Source organism: Siniperca chuatsi, linkage group LG23, assembly GCF_020085105.1.
Source record: "Siniperca chuatsi isolate FFG_IHB_CAS linkage group LG23, ASM2008510v1, whole genome shotgun sequence".
NCBI classification, from domain to species: domain Eukaryota; kingdom Metazoa; phylum Chordata; class Actinopteri; order Centrarchiformes; family Sinipercidae; genus Siniperca; species Siniperca chuatsi.
In genome coordinates, this window is record NC_058064.1 from 23,480,766 (window position 1) to 23,499,885 (window position 19,120).

At 44.9% G+C, this 19,120-nt stretch overlaps 1 protein-coding gene across 9 annotated transcripts in view; it reads right to left on the minus strand.

Moving 5' to 3' along the window:
• The window catches only part of scube1 (signal peptide, CUB domain, EGF-like 1), a 154,952-nt gene that overhangs the window by 37,840 nt on the left and 97,992 nt on the right, over positions 1–19,120 (minus strand). For all 9 annotated transcript variants that reach the window (XM_044186158.1, XM_044186161.1, XM_044186165.1 and 6 more), the window contains one exon: positions 18,808–18,924. In XM_044186158.1, coding sequence (XP_044042093.1) covers positions 18,808–18,924 — 117 coding nt within the window. The remainder of the gene's footprint in view (positions 1–18,807; positions 18,925–19,120) is intronic.

The window sequence follows — 19,120 nt, forward strand, 5'->3', positions numbered from 1 at the left end:
ATCTACAAAGCACACATCGTTTGATGTTTGAAATGTGAACAAGTTGGCAGTGAACCGTGGGCTTCTGCTTATGGGCTATGTTTCCTCTGGACAGTCACCCAGCCTTCCTGGTTTCCCTGCTGCTCGGGAGCTGTCGGGAGACGGCTAACAGGAGCTACCTCTGGCCAGTCCGCACCGGCTACTGGGGGCTGGCTAACTACAGCAGCTAATGATTGAGTTCCCATGGTGTGGAACCGCGTTTCCAATTCACTAAGCCTCGCCTCCAACGCTACAAATAAACTACATTTATTACATGTACCATTATCACTAAAGGAGGCAGAGGGATATATTATATATTATAAATATTTGACACACAGAGCAGGAGAGTGAGAGAGAGAAAGAGAAGCCATTGCTAGCTGCTAAACTAAAGATCAGTAGCTAGCTAAACTGAATAGCGTGTAAACTGTGGGATTAGCGAGAAAATCGTTAAAAGAAGGAGAGCACTATGAGTGCTTGAGGAGAACTAGTGTTCGCTTAAATGTATAACAGATAGTCACTATAATAAAGAATCGAACAAAATTAATTGATGAGCTAGAGCGCAAAAATACGTTACTAGTAACACACAAACACTGGTGACTAGAAATGAGACAATACGCTTACCGTCAGAACATCAACCTGTCACCCCAGAAGGATAAACACACTTTGGCTCCACCTCATTCCATCTTGGAGACCAGTATCCAGTTCTTATAATAGCCTACATCAATTGGAGAAATCAAAAGCTTGACAGGCTTGGTTATGTGCTAAGCTATGATTGGACAATCTCTGTTTGGGAGAGGTTTAGCAAACAGTCAGAGACCCCGGGCTCCAATATTATGATCTATGTTGTATGCATACTTCTGTATGCAAAAGTATGTAGCTTGATCAATTCAGACCCAGCTACGTGAAGGGGGCGAGAGCACAGACAGGTCCAGTCAACACACTCTTAAATGGCTGTGAGTATAGCGTGATAGGAGCCCTTATAAAACAGCCAGTAACTCAGCCACTGTGTTTTTCCATCAGGGTCTCCCTGGCCTGATCCTCTCACTCTGTATCCTCAGGGAGCTTCTGCTGAATGAACTCTTCATATAAATATGGAGCCGAGACAGGAATCCACAACGAGCTGGCTGCGCGCTGTGGTAAATATGTAGTAAACGGTATGTCCCGCTGTGCCCTGTCAGCAGCCTCTTAAAAGGATTGTCCCTCTGTCTGGCTCGGCTTAAAGGGATTTCCCCATGGCTGGCGGGAAGACAATCGGCTCTGGGATTTTTTAATGAAAGCGGGACAGGTAAGGGCGTTACCTGTACATTTAAGTGTCTGTCTAACATCCCAAAATACAATGTCATACCAGGAGAGAAGCATTTGGATTGATTAGCTCCTTTCATTTTCTCTCTGCTCTCCACTGCCAGTCAGTTACCTAGTCTTGCCTTTTTGCTGTTTTGATTCATCTTTGTCTTTCTTCCTGTCTTACTCTTTTGTTTTTAATTTATTCTCAGTGTTGTCTCTGTCTCTGTTGTCTCATGCCCCAAAGGATTCAATGATGGCCATTTCCCTGTTCTTTTCTTCGACATGCTGATAGTAGCTTGTAGGGCTGATCTATTTCTGTGAGGCAGCAGGAAGGATGGCTGCATTTCTCCCTTCAGGTTACACTCACTGTACACTTGCCAACCCTGAGACTAAAAAGTGAACAGATTTTAAAGACCAGGAAATTTTAAGATGATCTTTTCCTGCAGCTGATGAATTTTAAATGAATCAGTTAACTAAAATATGGCACAGAAACCGCAAAAAAAAAAAGAATCAGCAGTGAGGAAATCTTAATTCTCCAATCAGGCGTGGCAAGTAAGATATTTACATAAACTGAGAAACACACTCACACACACCATTCCACAACATTCCCACTCTGCCCACATCATCACCACTCTAATGCCCATGTAAAAACAGTGGATACCACACCGGGTCTACCCAAAACAGACACACAGCTTCGTAATTATTCTGCCAGCCACAAACACTGGCAGAACCACCACATCTACCCACACTTAATGGCCACTCAGGGGACAGCTGAGCTTTATAACGGGGTATATAATTACCTTTAATGGAGCTTAAATAAGCTTTGAGCTTAAATAAATGCATTAAGCCTCTGAACATCTTGAAATGATAAAAGTTTGGAGAGAAGAGAGAGAGGACAGATAAAGGCGAGTCTGGACAGTGGGTGAAGGGAGACTGGAGGGTGGCCTGATGTGTGGCAATTCTGAGAAAGTTAGAGTTGTCCTGCCGGTGTTTAACCTCCATCTATTCAGGATTGGTACAGTACTGCAAATTATTTTCTTAAAACATTATCAGAGGAACCCATCATCTTACCACAACTCAAATGTCTTTCAGCCAAATACTGTAGCACATCTGATATGGTTCATCTTGGAGGAAGTGTAGCAGTAATTAAGAAAAATATCAAGAGTTTACAGCCACGCCATGAGCTCTACGGAGGCTGGAATGCTCATTGTAAAGAAAAGCTAACTGTTTGATAGATAAAAGGTGAGGTCCAAAATTTGTTTTGGATATTTAGCAGTTGCGGTGAAGTAATTGAAATAATTGGCCAAAAGGTGGTGTCAGAATAAAGGTCTTTGGCTATCAGAAGGATTTATCATACTGTGAGCATTAAAATGTTAAGATGTGTGCATTATGAGTATTAGTTTATTTGTGTGAGGATGGTGTAAGCAGATAGGTCATTAAGATGTGAAAAATTTTATTGTCTCAGCTTATTTCCAACAATCACACAAATAAGTAAAAAGAATGCACACAAATGTACAAATGTGCACACACACACACACACACACACACACAGTGGAGATGTTATGTCTCTCAACTCCAATGTTTCCTCCACAAACACCCAATTCTGTCCATCTCTGTCTGCCCTTGTGAGAGAGGAGTCACTTGTCATTTTCACTGCATGAGGCTTGTACATACTGCCGTGTGTTTCTACATACACACACGCAAACACACATCGGCTGTCTACCGGGATCCATCTCTGACATTTACTCTAGACAATCAATATCTCGCTCTGGTCTTCAATCAATAATTCCATCCTTTACCGAGAGCTATTTGTCTCTCGGAAATATCATACAGCTCTACCAGACATTTCAAATCTCTTACAGACAGACTGGCTATCTGTCACTGCCTGCATATGACACACAATTTGCAGGTTTCAGAAAGCCAAATTTAGTAATGTTAGAGCCTTTTTAAAGCTACCCAGAATTGGATTTAGGATCAATTTAACAACGAAAATGAAGACATAAAAAAGCTGGCAAAAGCACTGAACATAGTTAATGGAAGTTCTGAGAATATAAATGGAAAATAAAAAGTTACTGGTAAATAATTTCAGAAAATTGTGAAACTTGTTAAAAGGACATTCAGTGAAAACATATATTTACCCTGCTCTATATGTAAACCTTTGTGATGAACACAAAAGCTCACTGAAAACGACACTAATGCTGGTCCAATTAGTTTTTTTAGGGCAAGCTATGCATTCCATGCCACTTGCCATATTTTGTTTGCGTTACTCACTGTCTTTCCCGTGCTTGCATAAATATAATTTAATATGAAACACAATGGAAAAAAGGAAAAAACAAACAAAACAAACAACCATTTTTCTCAACTGTAACTAGCTGAAATGTCTTGACCTCAGCGAGAGGATTTGGGTGGGAAAGGTAATACAAATGTAGTGCTAATTAACAGAATTTACAGAAAATCAAAGAAAATGCGTATGAATGTGCATTTCCATTAACTGAGTTGCTTAATGGAGATAAACAGTTAGTGGCACTAATTTTCCACAACGAGGTATTAAAAGAGCTCCAGTCAAAGCTAAAAAAACTGCTGTGGAAAACATTATGGAAATATTGTTATGAGTTGGTAAGCAGGAACCAAGAAAAGGACCCAAACGCAGACAGAGGAGGCAGAACGATGACTTGAGTGATTTATTAGAAGCTTACTGGCAGGTACAGGTTGGCAGACAGCGTACAGGTAACAGGCAGGAAGATACAGGTCCAAATGGCAGAAAAGCATATACACTATATATACACACTCAGGTGAGGGGAGATAACAAGACACAAGTTAAACTACTCCGGGCGGGGCAGACAATCAAAACTGGAGGGAAAAGACACAAAGGCAGGAAGTAAAGCACAAAATGCAAGAGGAGAGGTGAGTATTACAAAATAAAACAGGAAATGACTAAACTCGAGACCCAAAACCATGATAAATATGACATTTATCTTTGTTTCATATATCAATTTAACAAAGATTACAGTCTCCTCATCACTCCACACAGATCTGATGTTTTCGTCTGCTGCAATTTTTCACATGCTTCATGATTTATTTACTAAGTGTTACGGACAGAACCACCGGAGGCAATGGTAAGGAGACTGAGAGAGTTTATTGCAACACAGAAGTAATACGGAGTGATATGATACTGTCCTTGATCTTACTACTGGCGGAATAGTGTGGGCACTGGAGCGACAGACACAGAGGACTGGAGATACACAGGAGCTCAGGAGACTGGAGACAGACAGGAGCCGGGGTTCAGGGTTCCAAGTGGTAGATATCCAAACGTGACGTCGTGGGGGAGTCCGTGGGGTATTCAAAGGTAGGTAGCGTAACTCTGTCCTTCCTATGAACGAGACCGGACACTGACTGAGGTGAGGAGCTGGGTTATATAGGGAGTAGAGTGGCTGATTATGTGCAGGTGTGCGATGGGTGACAGGTGCTGGGAATTAATACTCAGGTGAGGAGGTGAGATGTGGCTGTGATGTGGTGGAGAGAACATGACAGACTGTGACACTAAGTCTGTTTCTATTACACTTTGTCGCATTTTCTGTTTATCAACGCACCAACTTTTTCACCTCAGCCAAGTGTAAAAACATTTTCCGGTGTTGCCACTCAGGTTTTTTTATGTGCAAATTGAAAATGCACATAAAAACACACTTTTTAACTCTTGTGATATTAGAGTCTTTGCTAGTACATTACGGCTGAAAAAATTAAACACACTGTCCATGTGCAGTCCTATGTCACACTAAAAAAAAAAGGTTTGCATTATAATGCTAGCCCAGTGATAAAATGCTGAAGCAATTGATTCAGTCTTGTCAGGATTACAGTTGTTCTGACAGTGTTTAGCAGCAGAAGAAGCAGTAGTAGAATGATTTCAGTCAGCTGTGGTTCAGGAGTTGTATGTCCTACCATGAAAATCTTATAGCAGAGTAACCTTCAGAGCTTCAAATTCATCAGGGTGAAAGTTTGCTTGATGTGACAGTGTGTATTTGATTGGAATTTCCGAATGAGCCTGTCCACATTGAAAAATATATTCTGGCACTTTTTAACACAATATTTCAGTAATCCAAATAGGCCTTTAGTTTAATTTTTATTTAATCTACTGGTAATTAAATGGTACCGTTGAGGAAAAATTTCTTCCAGAGTAGATATTGAACTCTTCACACTGTGCTTGCCACGGCAGAGGCTGAGGGCCAAATTAGAATGCTTGCTAACATCCACCTGGGCCAAAGGAAACAAGCCCTCCACCCCCTGCCTGCTCCTCTGTGAGCTTTGGGGCTGTGCTTGAGAAGTCCAGTGTTTGGAATGAGAAATCTGACTCCAGAAGAGACCCTGATGCTCAGCTGCCTGATAAAGACCCCCCGACTGACCTGATTGATCAGTGCTGCACCAATGAGGGTGGAGTGAATTAACCCTAACTCCTCACTTCTGATGCCAGTATCCAGAGGTCAAGTACAGAGTCAGGCTGTTATGTAAGAGGATCGTCTGTCTACCTCGCACCTGAGAGAAAGACTGATTTGGAAGAAGCGAGCTGAAACAAACCGAACAGGAATAAAACTCTTGCGTTGTCACTTAAGCTGCATTTAGACTTGCTTGTAGGAATGTGCAGCTCATACCTCCAGGGTATAAGCTGCACATAGTGCAAATATAGTTTTACCAAATATTTGCAGTAAAAAGCAATTAAATGGAATATATTTGCAGAAACCTGAACCTCTACAAATAATTACAGGCGGGGCACAGGGGATCTAGTTTTGTTGGAGAGCGTTTCTTCGTAGGCTGTTGCCGGTGGAGAGGACAGACATCAGGCCGGGAGGAAGCATGTATTTATTCAGGTATTAAACAACCCCAAAGCTCGATTCTTTTTAATAACAAATACTCAATGGGTGCATGTGGGCCAAGGGAAACTCTCAGTGTTACACAACAACTGCCGGCTGTGCTGCAGTCATGTAAGGTGATGGAGACAACGGCGTTATGACTGGATCACTGCACCTGACGAGTGTGGACACTGAGGGGGACACTGATCTGTGACTCCTTCCTGGAGCAACAGGGACACCCAGGCTAATACTAACAGAAATTAACAAAACTATTGATAATGGGAACAGTAATAATAGCACAAATATTATAACCAATGTAATAAACTAAAATAAATAGTACAGGTACCGTCACCCATCTGTGTATGTGATATCCACAACAGTAATGCAGGTTATAAACTTATATAAAAATTAAAATATTAAAATACTGGGTGGGTAAAACCATTTTTAGACATGGAATACATAATATTGCTAGTGTCATCTCTCTATTAAAGGTCGAGTGTGTAACATTTAGCTATTGGCAGAAATGCCAATAGTGCACTCTCAGCACTGAAAAAGGATCACAGCATAAACATTCTACCAGCAGACAAGGGTCGCTGCACTGTGATTCTGAACACAGCCGATTATAAAACCAAGGTCAACAACCTTCTGGAAGACACAACCACATATCAAAAACTTAAAAGAGATCCAACCAATGGCTACAAGAAGAAGGTTATAGACTGTCTACAGAAGCTTGAGAAGGAGGAGGTGATGGACAGGCCTCTGTACTACAGACTATACCCTGGGGAAGCCATTCCTTGCATCTATGGCCTTCCCAAAATTCACAAAGAGAATGTTCCACTCAGACCCATCGTGTGCAGCACAGATTCCATCACATACAACGTAGCCAAACATTTGACTACAATCTTGGCTCCGCTGGTGGGGAACACAGTACATCATGTGGAAAACACACAGAAATTTGTGGACAAAGTGAAACATCTCCAGTTGGACCCAGATGACGTAATGGTTTCTTATGATGCTGTGTCCTTGTTCATCTGCATCCCAGCGTCAGAAGCAGTGACAGCGGTGAGGAGACACACCACCAAGTCATTGGTACCGCTACGTGGATGACACCTTTGTGAAAATCAAGAAACAAGACTTGGAAGCGTTCTCAGAGCATATCAATACTGTGGACCCCAACATCAAGTTCACGCGAGAGGACGCCAAAGAGAACCGCTTGGCCTTTCTTGATTGTTCTACACTCAGAGGAGAGGACGGAAAGCTCCAAATAGAAGTGTACAGGAAACCAACACATACGGATCAATACTTGCTCTTTGACTCACACCATCCATTGCAGCACAAGCTGGGTGTAATCCGGACATTACAACATAGAGCCCAAGAAGTGCCCACCGGCTCAAAGGGTAAGAAGAAAGAGGAAAGGCATGTCCAGAATGCACTCTCAGCCTGTGGTTTTCCTACTTGGGCTATCAACAAAGTTAAAAGAGCCAAAAAACAGGACAAAAGTGTAACAGAACCAAGAAGGAACGGTGTCTCCATTCCTTGTATATCTGGACTGTCTGAAAAACTACAAAGGATCTTTAGACAGCACGATGTTCCTGTTTTCTTTAAACCAGACAACACTTTAAGACAGAAACTCGTTCACCCTAAGGACAAGTTGCCCACACAAAAACAGAGCAACGAAGTCTACTCCATTCAGTGCAGTGAGGAAAACTGCAAAGAACGGTACATAGGTGAGACCAAACAGCCACTTCACAAAAGACTTTATCAGCACAGACGACACGCTAACTCAGGATTACAGAGTGCCGTGCATTTGCATCTAAAAGCTACAAACCGCACATTTGAAGACAGCGAGGTGAAGATTCTAAGTAAAGAGAAGAGTTGGTTTGAACGGGGTGTCAAGGAAGCCATTTTGTGAAAAAAGAGAACCCCTCTTTGAACAGAAATGGTGGTCTGAGATTCAATCTGCCCAAAGTCTATCACAGTGTATTAACACCTTGGTCACGCCAATCACATGCTAATCAGGTACTTAAGAGTGATGTGTGAGGTGCAGCCAGAAAACAATAGGCCTGATTACTGATTACTGGGCCATCTTGGAAACAATTAGATCAGTTTCAGGTGAAACTAGCTATTAACAGATACTCAGGTAGATTCCTTTCTGAGGGCAGGGCTTATGTAACACAGAGTAGCTTAAATTTCTAGTTCCCGTCCCATTTTTTCACAATTGAGAATGACTTCCGGATGGGAGCTGAAACGTCTTGATTCTGAAAACAGTGTCCACATGACTACAACTGAAACCTTTTCTACGATATTGGCAGAAATGGAATATAATATTCATAAGTATGTTTTCATTAGTGTATAATCCCCTGAAAATATGAATTGTTGTGTTTTCATTACCTTAGAATAAGCCCTGTATATCTACAGAGGGAGCGGGTCACGTTACGGGTCCAATCGAGTCAGATTGCCTTGCCGTGACTTGGCGTGTAAAGTTGCCATATGAGAATATAGATCAACATAAAGTATTAGGGGTAAAAATTAGTTATTGTGCTATATTTAAAAAGCTTGCATTGTTATGTCGCAGCAATGCGCACGTGTGTGTGTGTCATCAATTTGCACATAAAATAACTTGAGTGGGAACACTGGAAATTAGAAAAAATATTGAAAAATCACAAAAACATTTTTAAGCTTGGCTGAAGTGTATTGTAAAGCAAGGTGCAACAAAGTGCAATGGAAACAGACTCAGCAAATAAATGATGATGTACATGGAGCCTGACAACTGTCTCTGAGCATGTGTTTATATGCATAAATGTTATCATGTTCCATTATTAGAAGCCTATTATTAGGTTCCTGGTGAATGGATGTGATCATGTCCTTGTCGTAGTTTGATCTGATTGTGTGTTTGAGTGCATGTGTTTTCAGGTCTTTTCAGGTAGAGGAGGAATGCAGGCCAGTGAGGACGTGTCTCAGGTGCTAATACACACTGTGTACTGTACAGCACAGTACACCGACCACACACTATCCGCTGAAACACAACCATAACCACACACACACAGAGCCTCCAATGAGCTTGTATGAGCAGAAAATACAGACTAAATATGTGTTAATTAACCCACAGAAACAGACACACACATGGACAAGCATAGTAACTCATCCGACCCCCAGTGTGCACCTTCTAATCAAACATCTGGAAACTGTTAAAAAAAACTTCTTTCCCTCTCTCCTTCTGTATCTCTCTCTCCCTCATTCTCTCTCTCTCTCTCACCCAGTCTGCACGAGAGCCTCATGATGAAACGCCTCCTCGGGTTGGCATGTCTGTCATCATGAGAGGCTGAACCACTTTGTCTGTCAGCACAGATGAAAGGGCGTTTATCGGACTGGTGGGTTTTAAACATGCCCTACATAGTTTATACTGAAATGATTATGATAGACAGGCACGACAGGGCACATCCCCTTGGCTTTAAATCGAGGTAGACAGACAGGGACAGAGAGCGGTAGAGAGAGAGCTGTCTGTCTCTATCAAGCAATTTAGTGGCACATTAGATGAAACCACCTCACAGCGTGGCACTTATCTTGCCTCTAACTACTATGTTCAGTAAACTGCTAACTACCAGCAATTATACTCCAGTCTGTGCACTACAATGCACTGCTAACACAACTGGGATTACTGCTACAGGAGTCCACACACACACACATACACACACACACACACACACACACACACACACACACACACACACACACGGCTTCAGCAGGAGATAGTGATTAGCTAACTCTAAAACAGCCACTGCAACCTGCGTGTGCTGTTACCAAGGGTACAGGAAATCTCTGTCACACAGGACTTGGAATTTACTGAATGGTGTTAAGGCCTCGTCAATAAAGACAGGACTAAAGCACAAACTTACTCCAACAGGGACAAACAGCTTCCTGACAAATGACAGTGCTAAAATTGAAACCAGATTTGATACATTAACAGAATAGAAGCTGATGAAAATGGTCATATATAAGTGCTACCAGCTAAATGAAACTGGGACCCAAAACAGGGGGCAGCACAGTAGCTCAGTGGTTAGAACAGTCACCTTACAGCAAGATGGGTCGTTATACATGGGTCGAATACATTGGCAGCTTTCTCCAGCTCCAAAGACATGCAATTTAGGTGAACGGCAAACTGCTCTAGATGTGAATATGTTTATATGTACGTTGGACAGGCAACCTGTCCTGTAACCTGCTTTTTGCCCATTGGATGGATAGCCTTCACCCTGAACAACAAAACCAGTTTAGAAAATTGATGGATGGGAGCATAGGGCTAGGGTTTCAGACACTGACCATGCTACTGCAACATCCCTTGTCCAACCAGGGACTTTTGTTGCATTTCATCCCCATCCCTCACTCCCCTCATTTTCTGTCTGCTCTATACTGCCCAAAAAAATAGTAAAAACTCGAAATCAGTGGAATACATTAAGTTCAATGTTATTTATATAGCACCAATTCATAACAGAAGTTATCTCATTGCATGTTTTCTATAGAGCAGGTCTAAACCATACTCTTTATAATATTGTTTACAGAGACCCAACAATTCCCACCATAAGCTAGCACTTGGCAACAGTGGAAAGGAAAAACTTCCTTTTAAGAGGCAGAAACCTTGGGCACAACCAGACTCCTGGTGGGCGGCCAACTGCCGCTGCCAGTTGGGTTGAGAGAGAGAGAGAGAGGAGGAAAGACAGCATAGAGTAGTACAATGCAAATTTCACATAGAATTTTGAAATAATAATAATGTAATGCTAGTGATAATATTACCCCTCCTTGAACCGCCACCTTAACGTGGTGGAGGGGTTTGAGTACCCGAATGACCCTGGGAGCTATGTTGCCTGGGGCTGTATGCCCCTGGTAGGGTCACCCATGGCAAACAGGTCCAGGGTGACGGGTCAGACCAAGAGCGGTTCAGAAGCCCCTTATGGATTACTTAAAATCAAGGCCAGTTACGTCGCCCGGATTGGCGCTACCGGGGCCCCACCCTGGAGCCAGGCCTGGGGTGGGTGCCCGACGGCGAGCGCCTGGTGGCCGGGCCTTTCCCCACGGGCCCGGCCGGGCACAGCCCGAAGGAGCGGCGTGGGGCCGTCCTCCCGTGGACCCACCACCCGCGGGAGGATCCGTAAGGGGCCGGTGCAGAGAGATCTGGGCGGCAGTCGAAGGCAGGGGCCGGCGACCAGATCTCCGGACACAGAAACTGGCTCTAGGGACATGGAATGTCACTTCGCTGGGGAAGGAGCCTGAGCTTGTGCGGGAGGTTGAGCGTTACCGGCTAGATATAGTCGGCCTCGCCTCCACGCACAGCCTGGGCTCTGGAACCCGTCTCCTCGAGAGGGCTGGACGCTCCATTTCTCTGGCGTTGCCGGCGGGGGAGAGGCGGCGGGCTGGTGTGGGCCTGCTCATAGCCCCACAGCTCAGCCGTCACGTGTTGGAGTTTACCCCAGTGAGCGAGAGGGTCGCGTCCCTCCGCCTCCGGGTGGGGACAGGTCTCTCACTGTTGTGGCGGCCTACGGGCCGAACAGCAGTGCAGAGTACCAGGCCTTCTTGGAGTCCCTGGGAGGGGTACTAGACAGTGCACCACCGGGGACTCCGTTGTTCTACTGGGGACTTCAACGCCCACGTGGGCAACAACAGTGACACCTGGAGAGGGGTAATCGGAAGGAACGGCCCCTGATCTGAACCCGAGCGGTGTTCAGTTGTTGGACTTCTGTGCTAGTTACAGTTTGTCCATAACTAACACCATGTTCAAGCACAAGGGTGTCCATCAGTGCACGTGGCACCAGGACACCCTAGGCGGAGGTCGATGATCGACTTTGTTGTCGTATCATCTGACCTCCGGCGCGTGTCTTGGACACTCGGGTGAAGAGAGGGGCGGAGCTGTCAACCGATCACCACCTGGTGGTGAGTTGGATCCTCTGGCGGGGAGGAAGCCGGACAGACTTGGCAGGCCCAAGCGTATCGTGAGGGTCTGCTGGGGAGCGTCTGGCGGAGCCCTCTGTCAGCAGGGTCTACAACTCACACCTCCGGGAGAGCTTCTCCCAGATCCCGGGAGGTTGGGGACATTGAGTCCGAGTGGACCATGTTTTCCACCTCCATTGTCGATCGCGGCGGCTCGTAGCTGTGGTCGCAAGGTTTCTGGTGCCTGTCGCGCGGCAATCCCCGAACACGGTGGTGGGCGCGGAAGTAAGGGATGCCGTCAGGCTGAAGAAGGAGTCCTATCGGGCCTTGTTGGCTCGTGGGACTCCCGAGGCAGCTGACAGGTACCGGCAGGCTAAGCGTGCTGCAGCCCCGTGCGGTCACAGAGGCAAAAACTCAGGACTGGGAGAGGTTCGAGAGGCCATGGAGGAGGACTATCGGTCGGCCTCAAAGAAATTCTGGCAAACCGTCCGGACGGCTCAGGAGGGGGAAGCAGTGCTTCACCAACACCTTGTGCGGTGCGGGTGGAGAGCTGTTGACCTCGACTGGGGATGTTGTCGGACGGTGGAAGGAATACTTTGAGGATCTCCTCAATCCCGCTGTCACGTCTTCCGAAGAGGAAGCGGAGGCTGGGGACCCGGAGGCGGACTCATCCATCACCCTGGCCGAAGTCACTGAGGTTGTTGGCAAGCTCCTTGGTGGCAAGGCTTCGGGGTGGATGAGATCCGTCCTGAGTATCTTAAGTCTCTGGATGTTGTGGGACTGTCTTGGCTGACACGTCTCTGCAACATCGCGTGGCGGTCTGGGACAGTGCCTCTGGACTGGCAGACCGGGGTGGTGGTCCCTCTGTATAAGAAGGGGACCGGAGGGTGTGTTCCAATCACAGAGGATCACACTTCTCAGCCTCCCGGTAAGGTCTATTCCAGGGTACTGGAGAGGAGAATTCGTCCGATAGTCGAACCTCGGATTCAGGAGGAGCAGAGTGGTTTTCGTCCCGGTCGTGGAACACTGGACCAGCTCTATACTCTCCATCGGGTGCTCGAGGGTTCATGGGAGTTTGCCCAACCAGTCCACATGTGCTTTGTGGATCTGGAGAAGGCATTCGACCGTGTGCCCCGGGCGCTTTGTGGGGAGTGCTCTGGGAGTATGGGGTCCGGGGCCCTTTGCTAAGGGCTGTCCGGTCCCTGTATAACCGAGCAGGAGCTGTGTTCGCATTGCCGGCAGTAAGTCAGACCTGTTCCCGGTACATGTTGGACTCCGCCAGGGCTGCCCTTTGTCACCGGTTCTGTTCATAATTTATATGGACAGAATTTCTAGGCGCAGTCAGGGGCGGAGGGTGTCGGTTTGGGAACCACAGGATCTCATCTCTGCTGTTTGCAGATGATGTCGTTCTGATGGCTTCTTCAAACCGGGACCTGCAGCATGCACTGGGACGGTTTGCAGCCGAGTGTGAAGCAGCTGGGATGAGAATCAGCTCTTCCAAATCTGAGGCCATGGTTCTTGACCGGAAAAAGGTGGTTTGCTCTCTTCGCGTGGGTGGGGAGTCCTTGCCCCAAGTGGAGGAGTTTAAGTATCTTGGGGTCTTGTTCACGAGTGAGGGACGGATGGAGCGTGAGATTGACAGGCGGATCGGTGCAGCGTCTGCAGTGATGCGGGCGCTGTATCGGACCGTTGTGGTAAAGAAGGAGCTGAGTCGAAAGACAAAGCTCTCGATTTACCGGTCAATCTACGCTCCTGCCCTCACCTATGGTCATGAGCTTTGGGTAGTGACCGAAAGGACAAGATCGCGGATACAAGCGGCCGAAATGGGCTTCCTCCGCCGAGTGGCTGGGCGCTCCCTTAGAGATAGGGTGAGGAGCTCAGTCACACGGGGAGCTCGAGTAGAGCCGCTGCTCCTCCACGTCGAGAGGAGCCAGCTGAGGTGGCTAGGGCATCTGATCCGGATGCCTCCTGGACGCCTCCCTCGGGAGGTGTTCTGGGCATGTCCCACCGGGAGGCGGCCCCGGGGAAGACCCAGGACACGCTGGAGGGACTATGTCTCTCGGCTGGCCTGGGAACGCCTCGGGATCCCCCCGGAGGAGCTGGAGGAAGTGTCTGGGGCGAAGGAAGTCTGGGAGTCCCTGCTTAGACTGCTGCCCCCGCGACCCGGCCCCGGATAAGCGGAAGAAGATGGATGGATGGATGGATAGTGATAATATTAATATTAATAAAATAATAATAGTAATAATAATGATGTTAATAATAGTAATAATAATAATTAGTGGATGGTTCAGGTCTCACCTGAGCCAGCCCAACTATAAGCTTTATCAAAGAGGAAAGTCTTAAGCCTACTCTTAAATGTGGAGATGGTGCCTGCCTCCTGAACCCAAACTGGGATCTGATTCCACAGGAGAGGAGCTTGATAACTGAAGGCTCTGGCTCCCATTCTACTTTTCGAGACTCTAGGAACCACAATTACGGTGCTGCTGGATGCCAGGGCAATGCCAACTAGAGTAACTATATCTTTAGATTATGTGTCTCGGAAGTGTACGCTTCAGTGTATAGCAGATAATTAGCCGCTGTGATGAAGAATCAAATGAAGAACAAAATTAACTGGGATGAGCCAGACCAGCAAAAATACGCCACCGGTAACACACGAACACCAGCACCCCAGGAAATGAGACAATACGCTTACCGCAGTACATCATTATGTCAGCACGTCAGCAAACCGTGTTGTTAGTGGTATTGAAGATTGAATTTATGAAGTCCATGTGAAACTACGTTAAAATGCAGTCCCAAACTACAAAAAATAAATATTTTCTCACTTACCTCTAGTGATATCTAGCCATGCATATAGTAATTGAGATTTACAACGGGAGTGAATAGAAAAATTACAGCAACATTTCTTTCCCAGAAACAATGTCCCTGTTACTCTGGATAATCCACAGCCCAGGCAGTCAACGGTTTCCATAGGGACTATTTCTTTTGTAGAAAATAGTTCAAACAAAAACTGTTCATAGTGTGTTCTGTAAATTATCCAGAGTAATGTGGACATCGGTTGTGGAAAGAAGACATACTGCAGTTTAAATGTAATTTTGCAATGCTATGAAGACAAAACATAATTCAATTCACCTCAATTGTATTGGGATGGAGGTGGAAGTCTCAGAGACAAATATCTCAATATCTGGACAAATAAGATCATAACTATCTGCTTGGATAGATACCATTAGAGATAAGACAGAAAATATATTTTTGGTAATTTGGGTGAACTGACCCTCTAAAGTGAATGGGAGATACTAAGTCAATATATTTTGCCAAATGAAGGCAGGGACACAAAAGCAAAATTCACTCTGTGACAACCCTTTCAGCCTTGAAATTGATGTGGTTGCCACTTGTTCCTACTACTTCAGCACCACCGAGGATCAAACACATTGTCCAGATATGGATGTTTGATTACTGGCTCACTCTAATAATTTAAAAAGATGGAGTCGATCAGTAAACCAATACCTCCCCTCAGAGACCTATGGATGATGTCACACTACGGCCATGTTTTTCTACAGTCTGTAAGTCCTGCACATCATGGTCTAGCTGAGGTACAAACAGCAGCAGTAATGTTGCAAGGTGTCTGACATCAAGCACACTCAATGCGTGTGTATAGAGAAGTTTTGTATGTGTGTTTTCCTGCTAGATGACCGGGTGATAGATACTGATCGATGTGCGCTGCCTGCTCTATGTCTCTCAGCTTCCCTCAGCGCTGATCCCCGCTCTGGGATTTATGAAGCCCAGGGGCTGATCTTCAGCCAAATTATGTGGGTGGGGAACAGCTGGACTGCACTTCTATCCATCTTCCCCACTCAACTCTGCCTGAAAAAAAGAGGGGGAACTTTTCATCTTTCTACCACTGTAAATGCTGGGTTCTGTCAGGACTACAAATCACCTGGGGAGACAGAGTGGAAGTGTTCACACAAGCTGCTGGGCTTGAACTTGACATCAGAGCAGTGGACAAGATGTTCTCCCAGCATGCAACTGCAGTGTTACATGCCTGTCATCAGACGATGCTGCTGGAAGGGCTGCTAGAGCCAAATGGTTGGCCTCATGAACATGGCTTTTCATTTTCAATACATCCTCTCATGAAAAACGACATCAGTTGTTTCAGCAAGTGCCCCAAAACATTTGTTTACATTCAAGTGACAAAGCCACCATCGTACCCTTATCTTAACCAAGTGTTTATTATTGTAACCATCACAATGAAAGTCCCCTAACCTTAACTAAGTACTTATTTCAACACAAACCATGATCTTCGTCAGGCATTGTCAAATTACGATCACAAAGCAGAACAAGCAATGTACAGACATAAACACATCTTAAATAATTCTTCAATTACCCCCCACCCACTGTTTACAAAGTTGCACTGTGTGCACAGTGCACACAATGCAACTTTACTTTGAAATGTCATTCATTCACTCATCCACATTCTGTGGTTTGGCCTACATGAAAAACAACACACTGTCTCAAAACCTGTATTTCAGAGCATAGAAGTAGCATAAGCACTGACCAAAAGAACCCCGTAACTGTGCATTTTAACTCCTTCAAACACAAGCCACCCACATTGAGATACACTGGGAGTGTACATGTGAAAACCCCCAGAGGAGGAGGGGACAACAACAACATCCTTCAGAAAAGAGGGGCATTCTATATATTTACCTTTAACACTCTATATTTACATTTAGATTTTGATCTTTTTTGTATGTGGTTATAGTTGTAATAAACATTTTTTTTGTATGATTAAGTATGATTAATAAACCCTACTCTACTTTTACAGACATCTTAATGAATATGTCTTGATCATCTCCCTCAAGAGTCTGTTGATGTAAACACCTTTTTTATCCTCTTCCTTTAGTTTGTGTTGGTTTTCCTGTTGTAAGTATCAATACAGATTCAGGCCAAGTGCTAGACTGTACTTGCTTTTGTTGCTTAAATCCTTTTGGGCAAGTAATATATTACTGCTTTCAATTTTTTCTATGTATTTTTCTTTATACTAGTTTCTATAATTGTTTCTTCTGGATGATTTATGTGATTCCTGCTACTCATTTTTTGATGTGTTGGATTTAATATGTGCCTGTATAATATTTATCTTGATGTTTTTTTTCTGCTTTTGCCCTTTCCATGTAGGCATGCTATGTCCCCCATGTGGGTGTATAAGACAGTGTTGTCCAGCTCTGCTCTGATTGGTCCAGTTTGAGAGTAGATTGTGTTTGTGTCTATATATTGCTTGTTCTGTTTTGTGATGGTGAGTTAACAATACCTGACAAAGATCTCGAAACGTTGCTCAATTAAAATAGCTGGGAGCTATCAGTACAGTGTGCAGATCTTTTGTTTGAGTCTTTTGATTTTTGATCCAGCATCTGTAGAAATGTTTGGATGTGCATACCCTACACCCTGTTTTTCCAATGTACAAACATCAATGTGTTAATTTAATTTGATATAATCCAGCCAGAGCTCTCTAACATGGTAATTATGTTGCATTCTTGTGCTTAATGCTTCAAATTAGGAACTGACTGATTTGTCCCGTCTTCTAGTTAAGTACATTTGCTGGTCGATTCCAGTATTTACTGCAACTGCAGCTTGATGGTGCTGTCTGTGTGAGTGTGTGTATGTCATGGGTGGAAGAGAGAGAGAGACAGTGGCCAGTGTGGGCCTCACTGTTCAAACATCTTAAAGTTTGCAGACACATCATCTGCCTGTCAGGCCTGAGACGACTCCAGCTCCAGGATTTCACACACCTACATGCCACATTCTTAAACTGCCTGACACTCACATCACAAACACACATACTCCAGTGCAAAAATTTAGTCAAAAGTTTATCTGAAGCTAATATGAGGTTTCAGTAGTAGAGTTATATAAATCGGGTATAGTTACAGTCTTTTAGTATAAAATTGCCTCTTTTTGTTGAGCAGTTTTTCCTTGTTGAGCTACGGTGGAGGGTTAACAGAAAGAGCAAAATATTGTACTAAAAACACAGTACATTTTGAAGACAATGACTAGATTGATATAATTTAGACTGCATATTAGTATGCATGTCTGCCGGGAACTGACAACCATGCTCATTCGAAAGAGATCTTTTTACGGCCAGTATGAACAGGAGGAACAATTACAGCAACCAAAAACTCCTTCACTGTACTTATAGGAGTATTGTTTTAGAACAGACCTGAAAAAATGTGAATGTATCTTTTAAAATGAACCATATATCCTTATACATGTGACCAAGCCTACTCACAGCCTCTCATTGCTGCTTTGTTCAGCCCTGAGGAGGACGAAGCATTGCTGCCTGTAAAGACCAGTGTCTGACTCAGTTTGAGCCCACAGGCCAGCCTCATTCAGCGAGGCTGTTTGTTTAGAAGAAAGCCAAAAACACGACAATAATATGTTTGGGATGTTTAGGCCCACGCTGTGGTGGCCTTCTCCTCGGACCACCATCATTGACGTCACCGACAGGCTGTCGGAAGTGGAGAAATACTCAGCGGCAAAATCAACAACAACAAGCGGTGGCAATGGCAGAGACCGCGACCGGAGCTGCATGCAGTTGGAAGTGAAGCGGATGGCGGGTCGGGTTTGGCTCTGGTTCACTCAGATACCAGTCATAACAGGCTCAGGTGCATACACAGAGTGCTCAGTGTACCATTGACCATTACAGCGGGCTTGCAGGCATCACACATGTATATTCCCACACTTTCATGTATTTACTGACCTTTACAGGTTTTGCCGTCGGGTTGCAGGGTGAAACCCACGGGGCAGCTGCAGCGCACCCCTGTGGCCGTGTCTTTACATGTCCTGTCGCAGCCGCCGTTGTTGACGGCGCAGGTCTCTTTAGATGGCAAAACAGAGATGGAAAAATAGAAAGAGAAGAAGGGGGTGTTAACATGTGACCCCTGCTTCTGAAACAGCATGAAAAAGAAACTAGATAAACTGAAGGTGATGTGGGTTGAGACAAAGCTTCATGCAGTAGAAGAATACACAATCAAACAACAGCACAGTAGGATATAATGTATTCTTGTGTTTTC